The sequence below is a fragment of the Leguminivora glycinivorella genome, chromosome 4, assembly GCF_023078275.1.
Source record: "Leguminivora glycinivorella isolate SPB_JAAS2020 chromosome 4, LegGlyc_1.1, whole genome shotgun sequence".
Taxonomy (NCBI): domain Eukaryota; kingdom Metazoa; phylum Arthropoda; class Insecta; order Lepidoptera; family Tortricidae; genus Leguminivora; species Leguminivora glycinivorella.
Genome location: NC_062974.1, coordinates 6,175,500 through 6,197,726, shown reverse-complemented (window position 1 = coordinate 6,197,726; position 22,227 = coordinate 6,175,500). Strand labels below are relative to the sequence as shown.

Genomic DNA, 22,227 nt, shown 5'->3' with positions numbered 1-22,227 from the left:
AAAAATGTGATCAGTGAGTACCTACCTACAAAGGCACCCGTGATCCGACTTCAGTAATTCCTTTTTTAGGGTTCCGTAGTCAACTAGGAACCCTTATAGTTTCGCCATGTCTGTCTGTCCGTCCGTCCGTCCGTCCGCGGATAATCTCAGTAACCGTTAACACTTAGAAAGCTGAAATTTGGTACTAATATGTATATCAATGACGCCGACAAAATGGAAAAATAAAAAGTGGAAAAAATGTTTTGTTAGGGTACCCCCCCTACATGTAAAGTGGGGATTGATTTTTTTTTTCATCCCAACCCCAACGTGTGATATATTGTTAGATATGTATTTAAAAATGAGTAAGGGTTTACTAAAATCATTTTTTGATAATATTAATATTTTCGGAAATAATCGCTCCTAAAGGAAAAAAAAAGTGTCCCCCTCTAACTTTTGAACCATATGTTTCAAAAATATGAAAAAAAAAACACAAAAGTAGAACTTTATAAAGACTTTCTAGGAAAATTGTTTTGAACTGGGAAGGTTCAGTAGTTTTTGAGAAAAATACGGAAAACTACGGAACCCTACGCTGAGCGTGGCCCGACACGCTCTTGGCCGGTATTTTATTTATATGAAAGGAGATAACTTTAAGGTGTTCGTTTTAAGTCACCCCGGCGTATCATGCTTCCAATTTTATCACTTTAAAATATGTTCGGGGATAAAACATCCGTCAATCACGTATGTTATATTCACGATGTAACTTTCGTAAAATTGGCTTTGCAGTTGCGTAAAAATAATAACAGGTTTTGTTACACTTAAAGTAAAGGTAGTAAAATTGATCGAGAACGTTTCGTGGATTATACTCTTATGTAACTTTTGTAAAATTCACTTTGCAGCTTCGTAAAATTTAATAAAGAAAATATTTAGAATAACTAAAGTAAAGATTGTAAAATTAAACCTGATTGTTTTGTAAGTTATACGCTTTTCACTATGTAACTTTTGTAAAATCAACTTCGCAGTTGCGTACAATCAACTTTGCAATTTCGATAAATCCCAAAAAGGTTTGGTTCTGATCACTAAAGTAAACGTTGTAAAATTAAACTTATCTTTTTTTGTAAATAATACGCTTTTCACTATGCAACTTTTGTAAAATCAACTTTGCAGTTGCGTAAAATCTAATAATAGGCTTAGTTACATTTACTGAATTAAAAAGTTGTAAAATTGATCGTGACTATTTCGTAAATTATACTTATTGTAATTATTGTGATACAGCTTTCGTAAAATAAATTTTTGTTCTGTTCACTAAGGTAAAGGTCGTAAAGTATATACACGTAAAGTATATATACGTAAAATTAACTTTGCAGTTGCGTAAAAATAATAACAGGTTTAGTTACATTTACTAAAGTAAAGGTTGTTAAATTTATCGAGAATGTTTCGTCGCTTCTGCTCTTATTGCGGTGTACCTTTTGTAAAATGAACTTTGCGGCTTCGTTAAATTTAATAAAGAAAATATTTAGAATTACTATAGTAAAGATTGTAAAATTAAACGTGATTGTTTTGTAAAATAAACATCGCAGTTGCATGAAATCAACTTTGAAATTTCGTTAAATTGAAAAAAGTGTTTAGTTCTGTTTACTAAAGTAAAGGCTTTAAAATGTAAGCATTATGTTTTGTAAATTATGTTATTTTTACAATGTAGCTTTTGTGAAATTGACTTTGTAGTTGCGTAAAATGTACTGAAATATTTAGTTATATTTGCTAAAGTTATGGACTTAAAATTAATCATGAATGTTTGTAAATTATACTCTTTACTCCACGAAATTTTCGTATAATCGTGTTTACAGTTTCGTCAGATTTAATAAAAAATGTATTTGTTTTTTTAACTAAAGCAAAGATAAAAATGAACTTAGCACTTTCTTAAAATCAACTGTGGGATTTAGTTAAATGTAATAACAGATTTAGTATTATTGACTTAACTCAATGTTTTGCAAAATTTACTTATACAGTTTGGTAAGTGTAAGTAACTGTTTTGCTGAAGTTTTTACTAAAGTAATAGTGTTGTATATTATACTTACACAGTTTGGTAAGTTTAACAAATTGTGTTTGCTAATATCTACAAGGAAATGTTGTATTGTTTACTAAACGTATAGTTTTGTAAATTTTATTAATACAGTTTGGTATGGATAACGTGTTGTATTTACAAAAACTAAAAGGAGATTTTGTAAAATTTACTAAACAAGAAGTTTTGTAAAATATACTGTTACAGTTTGGTAAATTTAACATATTTGCATCTAAAATCTACAAAAGTACTTGTTTACGACATCAACATAAGTTAGTTTCGTAGCTTCAATCTTGCAGGTTTTGTAATATTAACTAAAATTACACTAAATTTTACGAAATTGCAATCAACCAATAAAAAATTCGTAAATTTAACCAAGACATTTTTTCAGTGTAAGCAAGCAATGGTGAGCTCGGAAATTTGTGGTGAGATGTCGCCGTGATAAATCGGCAACGTGTAGAGAATGATAAGTGAAGTCGGGGTGAGTTCATAGGAAATATAAATGTGTAAAACGGGTGTTTGTTTTAGAAATGTTTGGTGAGGTAGGAATCGTGTCGATTTACTATTTCAAGACGTTATCTTTATGTAAAACATCAGGTTTACGAAAAATATCACCTGTCACTTCCCTGGACTGGTTTTACCCGTCATGATATGTCACTGACAAATATCGGCATGTTTAATAATGGGAGATTGTAGAAAGAAAAATAAACACTTGTAAGTTTTCCAGAACAAACGTTGTGCGTATCTTAATCTGTTTAAAGCTCCAATAAACATTCATTATTCAATTCAATTCGGCTCAAAATATTTGATTCAAGCTAAAAATATCCCTAGATATAAACATGTAATGTAACCTATATAATATAGTCTCCTGTATTTTTTTAATCCGAGACAGCCAAGCTCAAGTAGGATTAGGCGGGGTATGTTTGCCGAATACACTCGGAACGGTGAGCCAAAGTAACTACCGCCAGGTTTGTCGGGGCAGAGGTAGACCAAAAGAGATGGCGGGGCGACCTCAATGTGTATATTTTACAGCGAGAGCAGGCATCAAACCGTGACGAGTGCAGGAAAAAATGGGAGGCATTTGCCCAGCTGTGGAACACGTTTGATATCATCAATTCGTCACATAGTTTAATAGTTGTACAACTGTTCTACGTTTACATAATAAATAAATTGAAAAAGATACCTACTAGACAATCTTGAATTTTAAAAACACCTTCAATAATTTGATTTTTTCCCTAGTTGTATTATATAGCACCATCTCTCGCGCTATACTGTAATCCTCTAAAGGATTCATATAGGAGGTACAAGAACGAATTGCTCGCCCTTAGAGTTGGTCAAAAGGCCCCAAGCCTTATCAGAGATAACATACACTAGAGAAATTCCGTCGGGTACCACGGCGGGCGAGTGGTCTAGTGGTAAGGACGTTAGCCGCGTAAGCTGAAGACCCGGGTTCGATTCCCGGCTCGGCCACCAGTAGGCCTTGTCGTTTTTTCTTTCGTGTATGATATCTATTTAAATTTATTACCTTCAATCTACCTAATAGGTACATACGATGGCATGTTACTAAAACGAATGTCCTTGCTAATGTATACTCGCGCTGTAAAGGGCTTACATAAAAGTAAAACAGGTAATTTCCCTGGACAGCCTTCTGAAAGGGTCACGACGGCCCTTCCGTGCTCTTAAGAGAAAACTTTTATCCCAACAGCCACACAAAAGAGTTTCAAAAACATTTTACACATCATTATATATTTATCGATGCCTAACTTTTCCATAGAAAATACCCACAACTTAAAAACAAATATGTTTGGGATTCAACACCAATTCCTTTAGATACTTTGAGTTGGTATAACTATATAAACCGGGGTTGAGGTAACTGGTGACCGAAGAGCTGGCGACTTCCTCGCACAACGTATCAGCATTGCGATACAGCGAGGAAATGTCGCCAGTATCCTTGGTAGCCTCAAGGGCCTATTTTAGACTTTAGCTAGCTTTTAAGTTTAGTCTTTAGTTTCTTATATTGTATAATTAGGTATGTAAATATGTTCGTGTAAATAAACAATCTATCTATAGAAATAAAGAGTTCATAATTATTGTTGCTTTATCAAACAAAATATTTTTCCCCTCACTAGCTCGGAAACACGTGTTTTGTCCTTTAATACCAGCGGGTAAAAACGCATTTTATCCACTAGTGGGTAAAGTAATTTGGCCTTGAATAAAATAAAAATAAAAATAAATAAATAAATAAAATAAAGTCACATTAACTGCTTTAAAATTGATAAAAGTAGGTGAATCTAGTAATAAAGATGATTTACCACCTGTGGAACTACTGGAAGCAGTGGTAATAGTACATTGTGCAACAAGGGGAGGAAGTTGAATATTACTAACGAGAGTAAGTTAAATCGCGACGGCTTGCCGGAGCGATTTAAAGACTCGAGTTAGTAATATTCATACTCCCCGAGTTACACACAATGTTTTTCATCACACTCACAATGTAAAAAATATGTAAATAGATGTAAAAAAGTTAAGTACGGTACAAGAAATTTCATTATTCCCTTGGGAGAACGATTTTTCTATAACTCACGCTCCGCCTGCGCGCAATGGCACATTTAAAGTGCGGGTGTGATGAAAACGAATTTTTTGCGTTGTAGTTTCCTCGCTATAGTGAGGGGAAAAGTTTTGTGTTACACTCGGGTGCAAATGTATTTTACTTCTCGTGTGTTAAAAACCTCGCAAGTTCAGGATTCTATTCTCGAACCACTCGCTTCGCTCGTGGTTCAACTATAGAATCCTTTCACTTGCTCGTTTTTCAATTCCACACTCGGCGTTAAAATACAACTAATACAACTTTGCCCCCTTGTATAACAAATAACTATTACACAGTCCATTCTTATCAAAATTACTTCCGTAAAAAACTAACGGCAAAATCCAAGCACTATTTTTTTTTAACAATGCTGCAATGTGTTACTTGACACTTTTTAATGTTATATCTATAAGGATAATTCGATTATGCCCAATAATGGCATCATCGCCATCAACGAAGCACCTATAGTGTTAAAAATATAATGGTATTTTTAATGGTAATGGTATTTTTTCTGAAGTTCATCATCGCCATCAACGAAGCACCTATAGTGATAAAAATATAATGGTATTTTTAATGGTTATGGTATTTTTTCTGAAGTTTATTGACCGCAGCGAAGCAAGGGCTACGTTTTAACTCAAGCAGTTTGCTTTTGTATGTCCGGATGTCTCGCTCTACAGCTCGCATTTCCCAACCGATTCGCGTGAAATTTTGTGACCAGATTCTATGACTCAATAAAATTTTTTTGTCGTCCCAGATTTTGGAAATTGTTAAAAATGACAAAGACATGGGGCCTCACGCCTTAACTTTTAGCCGTATCGATATCTTAAAAGTCTTGTCTTTTAGATGCACGTATATAGAGTGCTTGGCAAAAAAATCAGACGTTTTAGAACACAGGTTTAGACGGTAGATGTAAAAATATGTAATTTTGCATGAGAATAAGCATTTTAATTTCGCCAATCTACGTATGTGTTAGCGTGGCTCAGTGGTAAGTCACCGTGCTTTTTTTCAAATTTCTAATCACCAAGTTCTGCGTTCGAATCCTCCAGGTGCCATAATTTTTGTATTTTTTTTTTGCATTTGAATTTTATATTAATAATTATATTTTAACCAACTAAGCGATATATACATATTATATACATATAATCATTTTTTTTCAGTAGAAAGTAAAATCCTGTTTGCTTGTTGATCGAAATTTGCATTTTTATGTCCGTATAATATATTTTCCTCTATTCAACCGATTCTCGTAAAATTTAATTATGTAACGAGACAATTTATGATCCAGTGTTTAATAATTTTGAAGTACAAAAAAAACTTATTATTTATAAATCAATTATAAATAAATGTAGTGCCGAAGATGGCAAAAATAAGTACTAACCAATTTGATATAGAAAGGATGAGCTGAAATAATTACGATGCCTCTCCTACAACGTCACGCCACAATATTCTCACAGATGGCGTTAAACAGAAGATAAAAAATCGGAAAAATCAACAAAATTGTGTTTGACTAAAGAAAACGGAGTGGAGTCCCTCCGTGCGGCATAAGTGAAACTTCGTAACATAATTATGATAGCTGTTGGCAACAAGAAGAAAAATAATAAAAATAAAAATACAAAAAGTTTTGCATTTGCCGGGAATCGAACCTAGAAATATGACTAGCGTGAGGGCAAAAATGTACTATGAATGACACTGCACCACCGTGGTTTATACTACACGGTGCGAATTTAAGTGTTATGTGCTGCCAACTTTCAAGTAGATTGAATTAGTGAGTTGGCGATGCATCCTAGTATTTAAAATAGTTGGGTTAAGGTTTTCTTGTGACCCTTAAAAGCGAAAATAGGAAACCCACTTCGCGGGCTAGCGTCGACACGTTTACAAAACAAAAATTGATAACTAAACGAAAATGGACAACGAGGGGCGAACCACCCACAAGGGGGCTCGGGGGCGAAGTCCACCGTAAAAAAGCCAACGTAGTACGTATTGAAAATAAGTTAGGTTAGGGTCTTTTTCACGACCCTTAAGAGTGAAAATAAGGGGGGGCTCGGGGGGCGCAGCCCCCCGCAAAATAGAAAGACCAATTAAGTTTCCAAACTAAGTAAGGTTAGGGGTTTCTTGTGACCCTGAAAAGCGAAAATAGGCAACCCACTTCGCGGGCTAACGTCGACACGCTTACAAATCCAAAATTGATAAGAAAAACAAAATGGACCACGAGGGGCGAAGCATCCACAAGGGGGGCTCGGGGGGCAAAGCCCCCCGCCAAAAAGAAACACCAACGTAGTACGTATTGAAAATAAGTTAGGTTAGGGTCTTTTTTACGACGCTTAAGAGCGAAGATAAGGGGGGGGGGGGCTCGGGGGGCGCAGCCCCCAAAAAAGAAAGATCAATTAAGTATCCAAACTAAGTAAGGTTAAAGTTTTCTTGCGACCTTTAAGAGGAAAAATAAGGGGGGGCTCGGGGGGCGCAGCCTCCCGCAAAATAGAAATACTGATTAAGTATCCAAACTAAAGTAAGGTTAGGGTTTTCTTGTTACCATGAAAAGCGAAAATAGGCAGCCCACTCCGCGGGCTAGCGTCGACACCCTTAGAAATCGAAAATTGATAACAAAACCAAAATGGACGAGGGGCCAAGCACCCACAAGGGGGGCTCGGGGGGCGAAGCCCCCCGCCAAAAAGAAATAACACGTAGTACGTATTGAAAATAAGTTAGGTTAGGGTTTACTTGCGAAGTTTAAGATCGAAAATAATGGGGGGCTCAGAAACACTAATTAATTATCCAAACTAAGTAAGGTTAGGCCACTTCGCGGGCTAGCGTCGACACCCTTAGAAATCGAAAATTGATAACAAAACCAAAATGGAGGACAAGGGGCGAAGCACCCACAAGGGGGGCTCGGGAGTCGAAGCCCCCCGCCAAAAAGAAATACCACGTAGTACGTATTGAAAATAAGTTAGGTTAGGGTTTTCTTGCGAAGCTTAAGATCGAAAATAAGGGGGGGGTCGAGGGGCGCAGCCCCCCGCAAAATAGAAATACCGGTTAAGTATCCAAACTAAGTAAGGTTAGGGTTTTCCTGTGACCCTGAAAAGCGAAAATAGGCAACCTACTTCGCGGGCTAGCGTCGACACGCTTACAAATCCACAATTGATAAGCAAAACAAAATGGACCACGAGGGGCGAAGCATCCACAAGGGGGGCTCGAAAAGGAATACCAACGTAGTACGTATTGAAAATAAGTTAGGTTAGGGTCTTTTTTACGACGCTTAAGAGCGAAGATAAGGGGGGGGCTCCAAACTAAGTAAGGTTAAAGTTTTCTTGCGACCCTTAAGAGGGAAAATAAGGGGGGGCTCGGGGGGCGCAGCCCCCCGCAAAATAGAAATACCGATTAAGTATCCAAACTAAGTAAGGTTAGGGTTTTCTTGTTACCATGAAAAGCGAAAATAGGCAGCCCACTCCGCGGGCTAGCGTCGACACCCTTAGAAATCGAAAATTGATAACAAAACCAAAATGGACGAGGGGCCAAGCACCCACAAGGGGGCTCGGGGGCGAAGCCCCCGCCAAAAAGAAATAACACGTAGTACGTATTGAAAATAAGTTAGGTTAGGGTTTACTTGCGAAGTTTAAGATCGAAAATAATGGGGGGCTCAGAAACACTAATTAATTATCCAAACTAAGTAAGGTTAGGGTGTTCTTGTGACCCTGAAAAGCGAAAATAGGCAACCCACTTCGCGGGCTAGCGTCGCCACGCTTACAAATCGAAAATTGATAAGAAAAACAAAATGGACCACGAGGGGCGTAGCATCCACAAGGGGGGCTCGGGGGCGAAGCCCCCGCAAAAAGAAATACCAACATAGTACGTATTGAAAATAAGTTAGGTTATGGTCTCTTTTACGACGCTTAAGAGCGAAGATAAGGGGGGGCTCGGGGGGCGCAGCCCCCAGCAAAAAAGAAAGATCAATTAAGTATCCAAACTAAGTAAGGTTAAAGTTTTCTTGCGACCCTTAAGAGGGAAAATAAGGGGGGGCTCGGGGGGCGCAGCCTCCCGCAAAATAGAAATACGTATCCAAACTAAGTAAGGTTAGGGTCTTCTTGTGACCCTGAAAAGCGAAAATAGGCAGCCCACTTCGCGGGCTAGCGTCGACACCCTTAGAAATCGAAAATTGATAACAAAACCAAAATGGACGACGAGGGGCGAAGCACCCACAAGGGGGGCTCGGGGGGCGAAGCCCCCAGCCAAAAAGAAATACCGCGTAGTACGTATTGAAAATAAGTTTGGTTAGGGTTTACTTGCGAAGTTTAAGATCGAAAATTAGGGGGGCTCAGAAACACCAATTAAGTATCCAAACTAAGTAAGGTTAGGGTGTTCTTGTGACCCTGAAAAGCGAAAATAGGCAACCCACTTCGCGGGCTAGCGTCGACACGCTTACAAATCGAAAATTGATAAATAAACCAAAATGGACGACGAGGGGCGAAGAAAGAAATACCAACGTTGTACGTATTGAAAAGAAGTTAGTGTTTTTGCGGCGAAACACCCACCCGGAGGGCTCGGGGGGGGCACGAAATACCAACGTAATACCTATTGAAAATAAGTTAGTTTAAGGTTTTCTTGCGACGAAAAAGAGTGAAAATAAGGGGGGGGGGGGCTTGGGGGGCCCAGTTTTGCGTTCTCTAAGCATTTCGCGAAGGTCTACAGCTCCCAGAGCCACTAGTTTAACATTAATTTTTATTAAGCAGAAACGTCTGCTAACGATTCTAAACATTACGACGACACGTCGACGTAATGGCTAGACGTCACCCCAAGACGTGTGTACAAAAGGATAGGCATGGAAAGATTTGCGAAGTCCGGCGTGGCTTCCGTAGCTCAATTGGTAAGAGCATTGCACGGATTGCAAAAATAGTGCGGGTTCAAGTCCCGCCGGAAGCGTAAATTTTTCCATTTTTTCCTTTAATATAAAAATGTTTATTTAACATTTCAGTTTTGAAACGCGACCAGGCTATTAACCGACTGTTAATATATTCGGTTTCCTCATGTTATACTTATACCGTCTATGGAACATACCTAGTTAGTAGTTCGTTAGCTAAATCTCAATTATGCTCCCAAGATTTTATTTATACGTATTAACTACGTGATACCCATTACAATCAATCCCTATCCAGTTTACGTCTTGTGTGGGCGTAGGTTCCATATAGGAATACGTAATTATTATTATTGAGTTGGGAAACTTTTCACATTCAACAACACATATCTTTACATATAACCTAATCACAATATTAAAATTTTGGTAAACCCCCTACCGCGACATAGTGGACCGATTTTTATTAAACATGGCTAAGAACACTTCCGACTAACTCAGCTTTCAAACCAAAAAAAAACTAAATCGAAATCGGTTCATCCGTTCGGGAGTTACGATGACATAGACAGACACACACGCAGACAGACAGACAGACAAACAGTGAAAATGCCAATATGGAAGGGAGGGCTCTCCTTTCAATTTGGGAATGTTAGTTAAATATAGTCTTCTACTTGTATAGAAAAAAAAAAATGGTTAATTGTTGTCTATTTTTTAACGTCACGCCTTTTTTTGCTTCATCAAAATCATTGCGTATGAATCATAAACCAAAGAGGAAATAGTCGAGAGCGTTTGCATGAGGAATTGCGTCTTAAAGTACGTTTTTTTTAAATGCACGTTTAAAGTACTTAACAAAATGCAAAGAGAAATAATTTAAAATGAAACAAATTAAAACTAAGTACTTACAGAGTTGTAGTTCTCTATTCCTCCAGCGAATAGCAAGTCTTAGAGCTTTTACTGCAACAAGTCACATAACGTTGTCACTCACTTTGTACATATATTTTCCATTTATTCCCCACGCTGTGACGTCACAATTGCGGCAGAAATAAAAGCAAGGCTGGTTGCGCATTGCAATCGTACGAATGGCGTGAATATTCTACGAGTAAGTACCTGCTTGTTGAGCATGCACAGGTATATATAACCATTTTAAAAGCATTCATATTTTACACATATGTAAATATACGTTTACGGAAAACAGCTCTACTACATTGCAAGCGTGTTAAGGCAGTTTCAGACTGATAATTTAAGACGATACATGAGCAAAAATGCTAAAATGGAAAGGGGGGCTCCTTTCAATATGGGAATTTTAGTTAAATATACTATGTTCTTAACTAGATTTCTTCTTCCTCCTACCCTTATCCCACGTTATGTGGGGTCGGTACAACATGTCTTCCTCTTCCATTCTCCCCTATCTCTCGTCATCTCAACACTCACATCTTTCTTTCTCATGTCCTCTTTCACACAATCCATCCATCGTTGTTTGGGTTTACCCCTCCTCTCCATCCATCAACATTCATCTCCAACATTCTTTTGCCTATATGACATTCATCCCTCCTCATTACATGGCCGTACCACGCCAACCTGCCACTCCTCATCTTTTCCGTTATAGGCGCAACTTTCAAACTTCCCCTAAGTATTCCTGATCCGATCCATTCTGGTCACTCCACACATCCATCTCAACATTCTCATTTCCGCTACGTGCACTCTCCTTTCATCCTCCACCTTTGTCGCCCAGCATTCAGATCCATACAATACAACAGGCCTCACAAATTTACCATTAAGAACAACTCATTAAAAAAGATAATATTGCGAAAAAATCTTTAAAATCGAGGTTCCGCTCTCGACTGTTTCCTCCTTCAGAGCTTAATTAATTGGAACGAAATTTGAGAATCTGAATAACAATGAAATAGTCTGTGTCGGACCGTTTAGTTTTTTTGGCTAATTGTTACCAATCTTGAATATCACACCTTTATTTGCGCCAAAATGAAAAATGCCGTTTTTAGAAATTTTTCGTTGGTTCTAGCGTGTTTAAAAATAAAAATATCAAAAAAATCAGAACAGTCCGACACAGATAAAAATAATAATAATCTGTGTTGAAAAAATATAGCTCTATCTACAAAAACCAGGAAGTAAATAGTCGAGAGCGTTTGTATGGAGAATTGACCCCTCCTGTATCGTCTTAACGCGCGTATACATCGCTATGAGCCCGCCATGGTGCCACACTAATACAATACAATACAATACAAATACTCTTTATTGCACACCTCAATACACGAAACAACATAGCAAGTATAAACAACAACTTAAGAGGTAAAACAAGAGGCGTCTAAAACTAATGTGCGTCTTCTTCTCTTAATTTCACGACTTGCTGTGTTTTTTCCGGTCAGACACTCGTGTCCAAGTCATTTTTGCCTGAGCTTGCCACTTTCACTGCTCCGTTTATTTTGTGGCTACATTAGTCCACCCGCCCGCTTACGCCCGTGTCTTGCGTGGGCGACGGTCGCGTCTAAAGCTAGGAACATACTACGCGGACGTCCGTCGTAAAACGACCGCGACCGCGACCTATCAGTGTGCACGGAACAAAACATCCAGAGAGCCAGATTTCGAACGGACGTCCGTGCGCTCAAGGCCACGTCCACGTCCGTCGACCGATAGTTTGCACGGTTGTGTGTATTTCCATTGTCCAGATTGCCGTCCGCGGTCGATTCACGACGGATGTCCGCGTAGTGTGTTCTTAGCTTCATACTTCCATATCGATAAGGTTTGATTTCGTATGCGTCGCATCGCCGTCGCGCGACCATCGCGCGACCGTCGTCCACGCAAGCCACGGCGTTACACCGTGGTTTGCGTGGACGACGACGATGCGATGCGACGCGGCGCGACGTAATCAAACTTAGGTCTCTATGGAAGTGTCTTAGGTAGGCGACGTCGATGAACTATGGTAGTAGGTATTGACCATAAATTGGCGAAATCCAACAAATTAACACATGTGATGGGCCCTGCCGTCTATAATAAATTGCCGCAATATGTGGTTGAAGCGCCTAGTGTGTCGAACTTTAAGTATCGCTTAAAAAATTGGCTAGTCGAGCACCCGTTCTACACTTATGACCAATTTTTTACCTAATTAGAAAAATATTATTGTGCATTTTTTATGTGAATATTGCCTAACTTTTTGCAATCTCAATCTTCTGTCTATTTATTTTCTTAAGTAAGTATTATTGTTGTATGAATATTATTTTTTTAAAGCAAATTTTGACGTGTAAAATGGCTTTACAAATAAATGAGTACGAGTATAAGAATGAGTATGGATAGGTGATGCGATGCGACGCGACAGCGACGGTCGCGCGATCATCGTCCACGTAAGCCACAGCGTTAGCGTCCTTCTTCCCAAGCCTCCATCCTGGCGATCTTCTCCCCTATGTTCAGTCAACCAATTGGAACCTTAGGCCACTGTAGAATAGTGTAGAACTATGTCATAGTGACGTTATAAATCAGACTGTAAGAAATCTCTTAATCCTTGTCATTTTGACATGGTTGTAGAGCGGCCGAGGATAGGCCGAGGGTTCTAATTAGTTGACTGTTTATGTGTGTTTAGCAGTGTAATGTTTCAGTTATGCCTAAATCGTGTATATGTGCCCTAACAACGCCTAAAATTTGTATGGTACAACGGTTATGCCACCACTTAATGGAATTAACAACAATTCTAACATCATTTTTGTTTCGCGCCTGTTTTTTGTTTGGCGAAAATGGCCTGTGCTGGAAAAACGTGTGAGAGGCGTTTTTATTATAGAAAATGTAGCCAAAAATAGCTCGATCCATTATTTTGGGTGCTCAATTACTCATGGACTTATCTTGTATGTACATAAGTCAACACTTTTTTCTATATTGTAACTAAATATTTGCTGTATCGTATTTCTTTAAAAAGTATTGTCTTCCCACTTTTAAGGCCAACGTCGCGTTTCGAATCCAAGTGTTGATCGGTAATTATTGTATATCATTATACAAGGTCTGCTGGTTTGTAGTAGTAGTAGTAGTAGTAGTAGTAGTAATCACTTTATTGTGTACAACAGTTTATATACAATTTGTAGGAATAGAGATACAAAGGCGAGCTTATCCCTATAAGGGATCTCTTCCAGCTAAGCTTGGAGAAGATGAGAGGATCGTTCCAGTACGTAAGATAGACAAACTTACAGGAGTACAATAAAGGTCAAAAGTAATCCCAAATTTCGCCTTAATAACAAAATATGTTTTATGAGTACCTGAATTACCTGTACGCATATTTATTTATTTTTTATTTATTTAATCTTTATTGCGTATGTTTCGGGATTTGATGGCGTCAGGGGTTGTTTTAGCGTAGACTTGATTCCTAACATTTTCAAATCGACTTTATTTGTATTATGATTTGTAATTATTTATTTAGGTAATTACAAACAAAAATTTCTAATTAATTACACAGTATCGTAAACCAATAAGGTTTGTCTCGATACCTATTCCATTCCGCGGTAGATGTTATACAATACAACAATCATAATGGAAGCAATCAACAAACCTCCCGTCATTTTAAGACCCTCGAAATGCTAAAGACCACTCTTTTGAAGCATCATCTACACTCAAAGATTTATATTTAGAATCTTTCAATTGAACGGGTTCTGTCAATATTACAAGGAGCCACAAACCAGTTTTATATCCTTGTAAATGAATAACTATTACCCGCTTAGGCCGTCCCAAGAAGCCCTGAAAATATATTTTTACTGTCCCTAAGTAAAATATACGACGACCCTGAATAGTCTCGGAATCGTTTACAACGTCCAAGTGAACGGATGAATGATTTACACAATCCATCTCACTCCAGCTGATGTCCGTTCACGAATGGATGGAACATAGGAAGGATTAGATCTCTCGCTATCGATGTCTCGGATCACTTACCTGTGTACCTATAGAGGCCAGGACTTTTATTGTTGAGACCTTTAGCCTCGCCTGCAGGGCTAAGACGGACGGCTATCATTTCCAGAGGTCAGCGGGGGTAAGCTGTTTTACTAACATGACATCATTTTACATGACTGCCGTCATATTAAATAGTATGAAAACAGCTCATTTTCGCCGACCTCTGATCATTTGTCACCATATCTGTCACATCCTAAAAAGTATATACGTGCGAAAGTGATGCATGATATGACAAGTGACAAAAATACGTCCATGATACGACCGCTGGCCACCATACACAGTTTGAGCCATCTCAACTCGATTTCATATTAACTGACTAATTAGTATGGCTCTGTGATCTAAAGAGGATCTTGGCCTCCAAAACGAGAGCACGCCACTTATCCCGATCCTGCGCGACTTCCTGCCAATTATCGGCTTGTAGCTGAAACAGATCCGCCATTACACTGTCTCCCCAGCGGTATCCGGGCCGACCCGGCGGGCGGCTACCAGTTGGTCTTCCTAGAAACGCCCTCATGGTAGCCCGATACTCTCCCATATTAATTCCATAAAAGAAAAACCTTGAAATTCGTTTTGACATTAAAACGAAGCTTATTTGACTAGAAGGAAAGTAGCCTATTCGGGGTCTTTGGTACGTGGTCAATGGACAAATCGATGTTGAAAAGGTCCGAATATCTTTGAACACGACACAATTGTCGGATCACAATGTGTTTAGGAGGAGGTCTTTACCTTAAATACCGAACTATAGCTTTGATCTATGTATCAAAGATCTATTGAATGCGGTTCATCAGTTCAATAGTCGACCAATTTTATTGGTATATGTTTTTTTTATCTTATACAAAATTGGCCTTTATTTAAACAACATAAAGTGAACTGTTTTAATAGTGAGGAAGGATTTCTAGGAACTCATTAAAGAGAAAATGAACTGTTTTTTAATTAAATTGTATTAGACAGTTGTTTACTTTGTAATTATATTAAATTCTGGAATAAAATTTCAGAGAAAAGTAAATACCTACTTTTAAAACGAAACTATGTCATGACATAATTCTATGTGTATTTTATATGATCTACAAAACACATTAGATATTAAACATAGAAAAATACACTACCTACCTATCATAAAGCCCTATTTAAATCTAATTTCAGAAAGGCTCACATTCGAGTACTGAATACTAGTTAACCAGAATTGAGGTTGCGGAATGGTTTCAATAACAAGCAATTTTGGGAATTAGGCCTATTTGCTCAGTTTCAGAGTAGTTACAGTGGAAAATTACCGATGAAAACCGTTAAGTCATGCAACTGTGTTGGACGAGATTAAACTGTGTAGGAATAAAAGTTAAGTGGATTCAACTTTATTTCCTTTTTGTACAAGAATAAGAATAATTTATTGAAAAAAACTTAACCTAACGATTTTGGAATATTCCCTTGGGGGTTAAAATGGGATGAAAGACTATATGGGGACCGCAGTGTTAGGAACTTGAAAATGGTGAAAAGTGTATAAATAAAACTAAAACAAAAGTAACTTCAGCGTTTTTTGGAATTCGTCACTCGAGGGAGGAAAAATGATGGGAATAAAGTTCATATAGGGATCAAATTTTATTTTAAATTGGGAACTCACTACTTAGGGTGTACCCTTGTTTCGCCGACAAACTTTTCATCGAATATCATTTCTTCGACAACAAATCATCGAAAGTTTAGTTCGAGTAAAATTGTTTCGAGTAATTTTGTTTCAATTACTATTTATTTGAAATTTTCTTAGTTATTATAAATACTATTCAACTAATATTTCTTCTTCGCTGATTCGTTTCAAAGTACCTACTTCAAATAGCAGAACTACAAAACATCGCAATTCATTTATTCGACGTATTATTACAAAACTTTCTCATTTGTCGTACTACACATTTGTACATGTTTCTATTCTAGGAAACTTCAAATTGTTGATTTTTTCGTGGCACATCACATACGTCCATAATTAAACTATGATTGGCTTAAATCCTATGTTAGAGTAGGTTTAGGTTAGAAGTGTGATCTCACAGAAACAAACGGCTTACCAAGTAGGTTTAGGTTAGGTTAGAACTGCGACCTTCACAACAACGAATGGCTTTTAAATTAGGTTTAGGTTAGGTTAGAACTGTGACCACACAAAAAAACAAATAGTTTACAGAGTAGGTTTAGGTTAGGTTCGACCTGTGATTTACACAGAAGCAAACGTATTGCAGAGTAGGTTTAGGTTAGGTTAGAACTGTGACCACACACAAAAACAAATAGTTTACAGAGTAGGTTTAGGTTAGGTTCGACCTGTGATTTACACAGAAGCAAACATAGGTATTGGAGAGTAGGTTTAGGTTAGGTTAGAACTGTGACCACCACAGATGTCATATATACCATAGATCAAGCAAACGTATCTACTTAGCGTGTCAAATGAACTCAGTGAAATCCACTGAGTTGTCCGTCTTTACTCGCAGCTTGCAGCTTTCGGGCGTCAATTTTTGTAAGTTGAAGTCAACCAAAACATAAAAAATGCCTCGTTACGTGATATTCAATTGCAACAACACAAAAATTATGAACAATCAAGAGCCTGAGACATATTTAAAATTACAGGCAAGAATCAACTTCAGTACAAAATTTGACACGCTCGGCCCCTATACAAATATATGAATTTGTTTCTTCTATCTAAATTAAGTTCTGTGGTGACCACACACAAAAACAAACAGTTTACAGAGTAGGTTTAGGTTAGGTTAGAACTGCGACCCCACACAATAACGAACCTTTTTTATTGAAAGTAGGTTTAGGTTAGGTTAGGACTGTGACCAACCAAACAGTATACAAATTGTACAATTTTAGAAAAAATCATAATTGAAATAATATTATGCGTAATGAATTGTATTTAATGTAAAACAAAATGAAATGAAATAACACGAAACGAAATACCACGATATAAAGTATACTCGGAATAACTTATCTACGAAATAAAAGTCTACGGTTTAGGTAAGTTTACTTGTATCGATTGTTGTACGATATAAACTGTCGATGAATTGAAATTATTTGAAACGTTGTCTTTGAAATAATATTCGAAGAAGTGTCTGTCGGCGATTGAAGGGTAAACCCTACTTAGTGAAATAATAAAGGGCTTATCGTGAAATAAATACACGCGAACGAATTCGTATGCAACAGCTAGCAAACTTTTCTCACTAAATCGGGGGAAATATTGCAAAAAGATCAAGTGCGTGAATCGAATGTGGTTTGTCAGGATCGTAGCAAATGGAAATCCGTGATCTCTGCCTACCTCTCCGGGAATCTTGTATTAAAAATATCATTATTTGTTACAGAGGAACGAGCGGGATAGACATAGATCTGCGCCGAGTTGATATAGACCAGTGTCCTTTGAGGCCTGGATCGGTTCAGCTCAACATCTTCGCCGGGACTGACAAATGCAAGAAGAAGACTACTGAGGTTAGTATTCTTATTTATAACCCACTTACCCTTTTAGAATAGTGGTAGATGGACAGGATATACAATACGTCAAGGAGTATGTTTACTTGGGCCAGATAGCATCCTTCCAAAACAGGCAGTCTGTCGAAATCGATAGACGTATCAAGAATGCCTGGAAGAGCTTCTGGTCCATGAAAGCGCTAATGAAGGGTGACCTTCCTCTGTGTCTTAAGCGCAAACTCCTTGACATGTGCATCCTGCCTATCATGACTTACGGGGCACAAACTTGGTCATTAACTGAGGCTCTAAAGTTGAAACTCAAGGTTTGCCAGCGAGCGATGGAGCGTAGTATATTAGGTGTTCGTAGAACTGACAGAATCACATTAACTGAGGCTCTAAAGTTGAAACTCAAGGTTTGCCAGCGAGTGATGGAGCGTAGTATATTAGGTGTTCGTAGAACTGACCGAATCAGAAATACGGAACTACGCTTCAAGACCGCTAAGCTAAAGTGGGACTGGGCTGGACATGTCTGCCGCATGCACCCGGAAAGGTGGGCCAAAATATTTACAGACTAGGACCCGCGAAACACCATAGACGGGGCAGGCCGGGGTGCAGGCAGACCAAAAAGGAGATGGCGGGACGACCTGGACGCATTCTACCCGAAATGGTGGGAAAATGCCAAATACAGGGTCGAGTGGAGAAAGCGAGGGGAGGCATTTGCCCAGCAGTGGGACACAAAAGAGGCTAATTAAAAAAAAAAAAAACCCACTTTTACTTAGATTTTTGTAAGACATACTAAATAAATAAACGATTAACACTGCGAGTTCTGCGAAAAACTTTTGCGCGCTGCAAGCCCATGGACCTAGAGCACATCTCGGACACTGGCGATCAAATATATGAAAGAGGCGCGTTCCGACACACATTCTAAGCTCGTGTAGGTGAACGCGTACCATGCTTGTATGAGTGAAATATGACAGGTCGACTGTTCGCGTTTTTGACAGGCGGTAACTATGAGGTCACCGAGAGGGGATGGATGGCAATTTCAGCGGGGAGCGGGAGCTGTTGTTGTATTTGTTACGTATTAGGCCGCTCCCCCAATTGTCGGCGCAGCATTGGTACTGCCACTGCATGCTTACTGATGTCGACAGGATCTCGTATACTGACAATATACTTTCCATATACATGGCTGTCCATGCCGCAAGCCAGTACCTATAAAAAATGTATAAATAAATAATTAATAAATATTGGGGACACCCTTACACAGATCAACTTAGCCCCAAACTAAGCAAAGCTTGTACTATGGGTGCTAAGCGACGATAAACATACTTAAATAGATAAATACATACTTATATACAAAGAAAACATCCATGACTCAGGAACAAAATATCTGTTCTCATCACACAAATAAATGCACTTACCGGGATTCGAACCCAGGATCGCGGCTCAGCAGGCAGGGTCACTACCGACTGAGCCAGACCGGTCGTCAACTGCACATACTCCGCCTCGCGTCCGCGCCAGTTTTGATTCTGTTATTGATGCTCAATGTACCAGATATTCCTAAATAACACAAATTTAATTTCTAAGTAGATCAAAATATACTATAAATATTTTATTACACATTTCTGTTCCCCGTTTGCTTTAAATCGAATATTATTTAAATCATTTGTAATGTAATTAAATGCGTAGATAATTTTCATGTAAATCTGTAAAAAATATGTGACGATATACTCCATGGGTCAGTATAGACAATCTCCTTTCCAGAATGTGAAGTTAAATAAATGTGAACTTTGGGTACTCGTCAGTTCGTACGGGATTAGGGAACAAATCAAATTATTTTGTTGAATATTTTTTGATTTGTTCTTTTTTCAAGTAGTCACACTACTATAAATAAATAAATATTATAGAACATTCTTACACAGATTGACTGAGGCCCACGGTAAGCTCAAGAAAGCTTGTGTTGTGGGTACTCAGACAACGATATATATAATATATAAATACTTATATACATAGAAAACATCCATGACTCAGGAACAAATATCTGTGCTCATCACACAAATAAATGCCCTTACCGGGATTCGAACCCGGGACCGCGGCGTAGCAGGCAGGGTCACTACCGACTGCGCCAGACCGGTCGTCAAACTATGTATGATATCTATTTCAATTTATAATTCGTACGGGATTTTCAACAAAAAGGACGTTAACGTTTTCAAATGACACACTAGAGCTATGTCAAGTAACATCGCAGTATTATATCATCGTCAACCTACCGATCGCATGTACCCCGTTGCGCAACTCCTAAAAATCTTTGTAAGAACAATAAAATATTCCGTCTGATCTACCTCTGAGTGTCACACAATAGACAGAATAAGGGTTGAGAGCGACTTTCCGCAGGGATTTGATTTATTTGTCAATGCTCAGCAAACAATAACGAGAAAATATGCTAAAAGTTTCCCCAGAGACAGTTCTGCGTTCCGTCGCCGGATCTTAGACATTTGGATGGTGATAAGCAATAATGTGTCAACCCACAAAAACTAAAAAAATGAGATTTTAATGCCATGTTAAAGCTGGATTTTTAAACTTCTATTTGCAAAAATGACCTTTTCATTTTGAAAATTTTCACTATCCCAAAAGTAAAAAAATAGGTTAACACAAATCCTTTATCGTGTGTTGCCTGTTTTGCATTAATGTGTCAAGAACCTTAACTTATTATAGTAATTGGCAGAAGACATATTTAAATTACAATAATGTGTTATGAGGGTTGACTTAACGATTTTTTTACACTTGACTCATTCTTGCAAAACGCAAAAAATGACATAGTTACCCACTATGAGACTTGAATGATTATTGCAAAATGATATTTTATTCGTTGTTTTATGCTACGACCCGTGTTATAAAACATAAGTCATTATTGTTAAATTATATTCGGGTCATAAATTGTTCGTTTTTGGTGTAAGTACCATGACACTATATTGTAAAATATAACTGTTCATATTAATTTATGTTGGAATAAGTTATGACTTAGTCCATTAGTATATTTTTGCACATGAATGGTAAATTCAGTACGAAATTGAACATTTTAAGTCATAAATATACATATTCGTTATTATAATTTGCAAACATTTTTTACAAGTACGTGTTTATATAAAAATCTAATATAAGCTACTATTTTTTTATAATTACTAATTACATTAAGACGTGTTAATGTATGCATAAAAATATTGTTTGATTTTTGAATACTTACTGAATGGTAGTTTATTATTTTGTTAAAGATATTTTATGTTTTGTTCTTGTACAAGTCATGAGTTATTCATAATTTAAATGACTTAGTCTATTTCTTAGCGTAGAAAAATATTTTGTTGTATATTTTAGATAAGTAGTTTGTCGTGTAACGGAATTTTACATTATAGTCACAGCTAAAGAATGGATAATAGTTATTTGTTATACAAGTGTGCAAAGTTGTAATTTAACGCCGACTGTGGAATTGAAAAACGAGTAAGCGAAAGGATTCTATAGTTGAACCACGAGTGGTTCGAGAATATAATCCAGAGCTTGCGAGTTTTTCAATACACGAGAAGTAAAATACATTTGCACTCGTGTGTAACACAAAACTTTTCCATTTACTATAGCGAGGAAAGTACAACGCAAATAAATAAACTTTTTAACAAAAAATAAAACCGCCTTCAAAAATAAGCGCGTTACAAAACACGGAGAAACTAAAAAGCCAAAAATAATAAACCTTTCAATTCAGATTTCTTATCGTATTGCAATAAGCTAAACATCCAAATTATAAACAAATCAATTATTTTTGTAGTCGGTACTAGACCTGTTCGTCGCCTTGCTATTGCCTGATTGCCTGCCCCACCCAACCATACACAGGCTGGTACCGACTCCAAAAATAATTGATTTGTTTATAATTTGGATGTTTAGCTTATTGCAATACGATAAGAAATCTGAATTGAAAGGTTTATTATTTTTGGCTTTTTAGTTTCTCCGTGTTTTGTAACGCGCTTATTTTTGAAGGCGGTTTTATTTTTTGTTAAAAAGTTTATTTATTTGTTGATTTTTAGTGGTTCCTAGTGATATTATATGTATCAGTCCGAATACATGTACAGTAGTGAAAGAATTATCCTTTAACTCCTAACCATTGAGGAGTTGACCTTCCATCATCAGCTCAGTTGATTTTTAGTGGTTCCTAGTGATATTATATGTATCAGTCCGAATACATGTACAGTAGTGAAAGAATTATCCTTAAACTCCTAACCATTGAGGAGTTGACCTTCCATCATCAGCTCAGCCACATAAAATTATTACCATCAGACGTAAATACTGGTGCACCTTTGAAAAATAGACTAAATAAAAACATTACATGTGCCTATAACATTTGAAGAGTTCCCTCGA

The 22,227-nt window shown here is 37.6% G+C and overlaps 1 protein-coding gene across 1 annotated transcript in view; it reads left to right on the top strand.

Annotated features, from left to right (window-relative positions):
- The window catches only part of LOC125225169 (probable G-protein coupled receptor 158), a 259,716-nt gene that overhangs the window by 169,632 nt on the left and 67,857 nt on the right, over positions 1-22,227 (top strand). Inside the window, exon 4 of the mRNA XM_048128746.1 lies at positions 17,727-17,850. Within this exon, the coding sequence (XP_047984703.1) occupies positions 17,727-17,850 (124 nt within the window). The remainder of the gene's footprint in view (positions 1-17,726; positions 17,851-22,227) is intronic.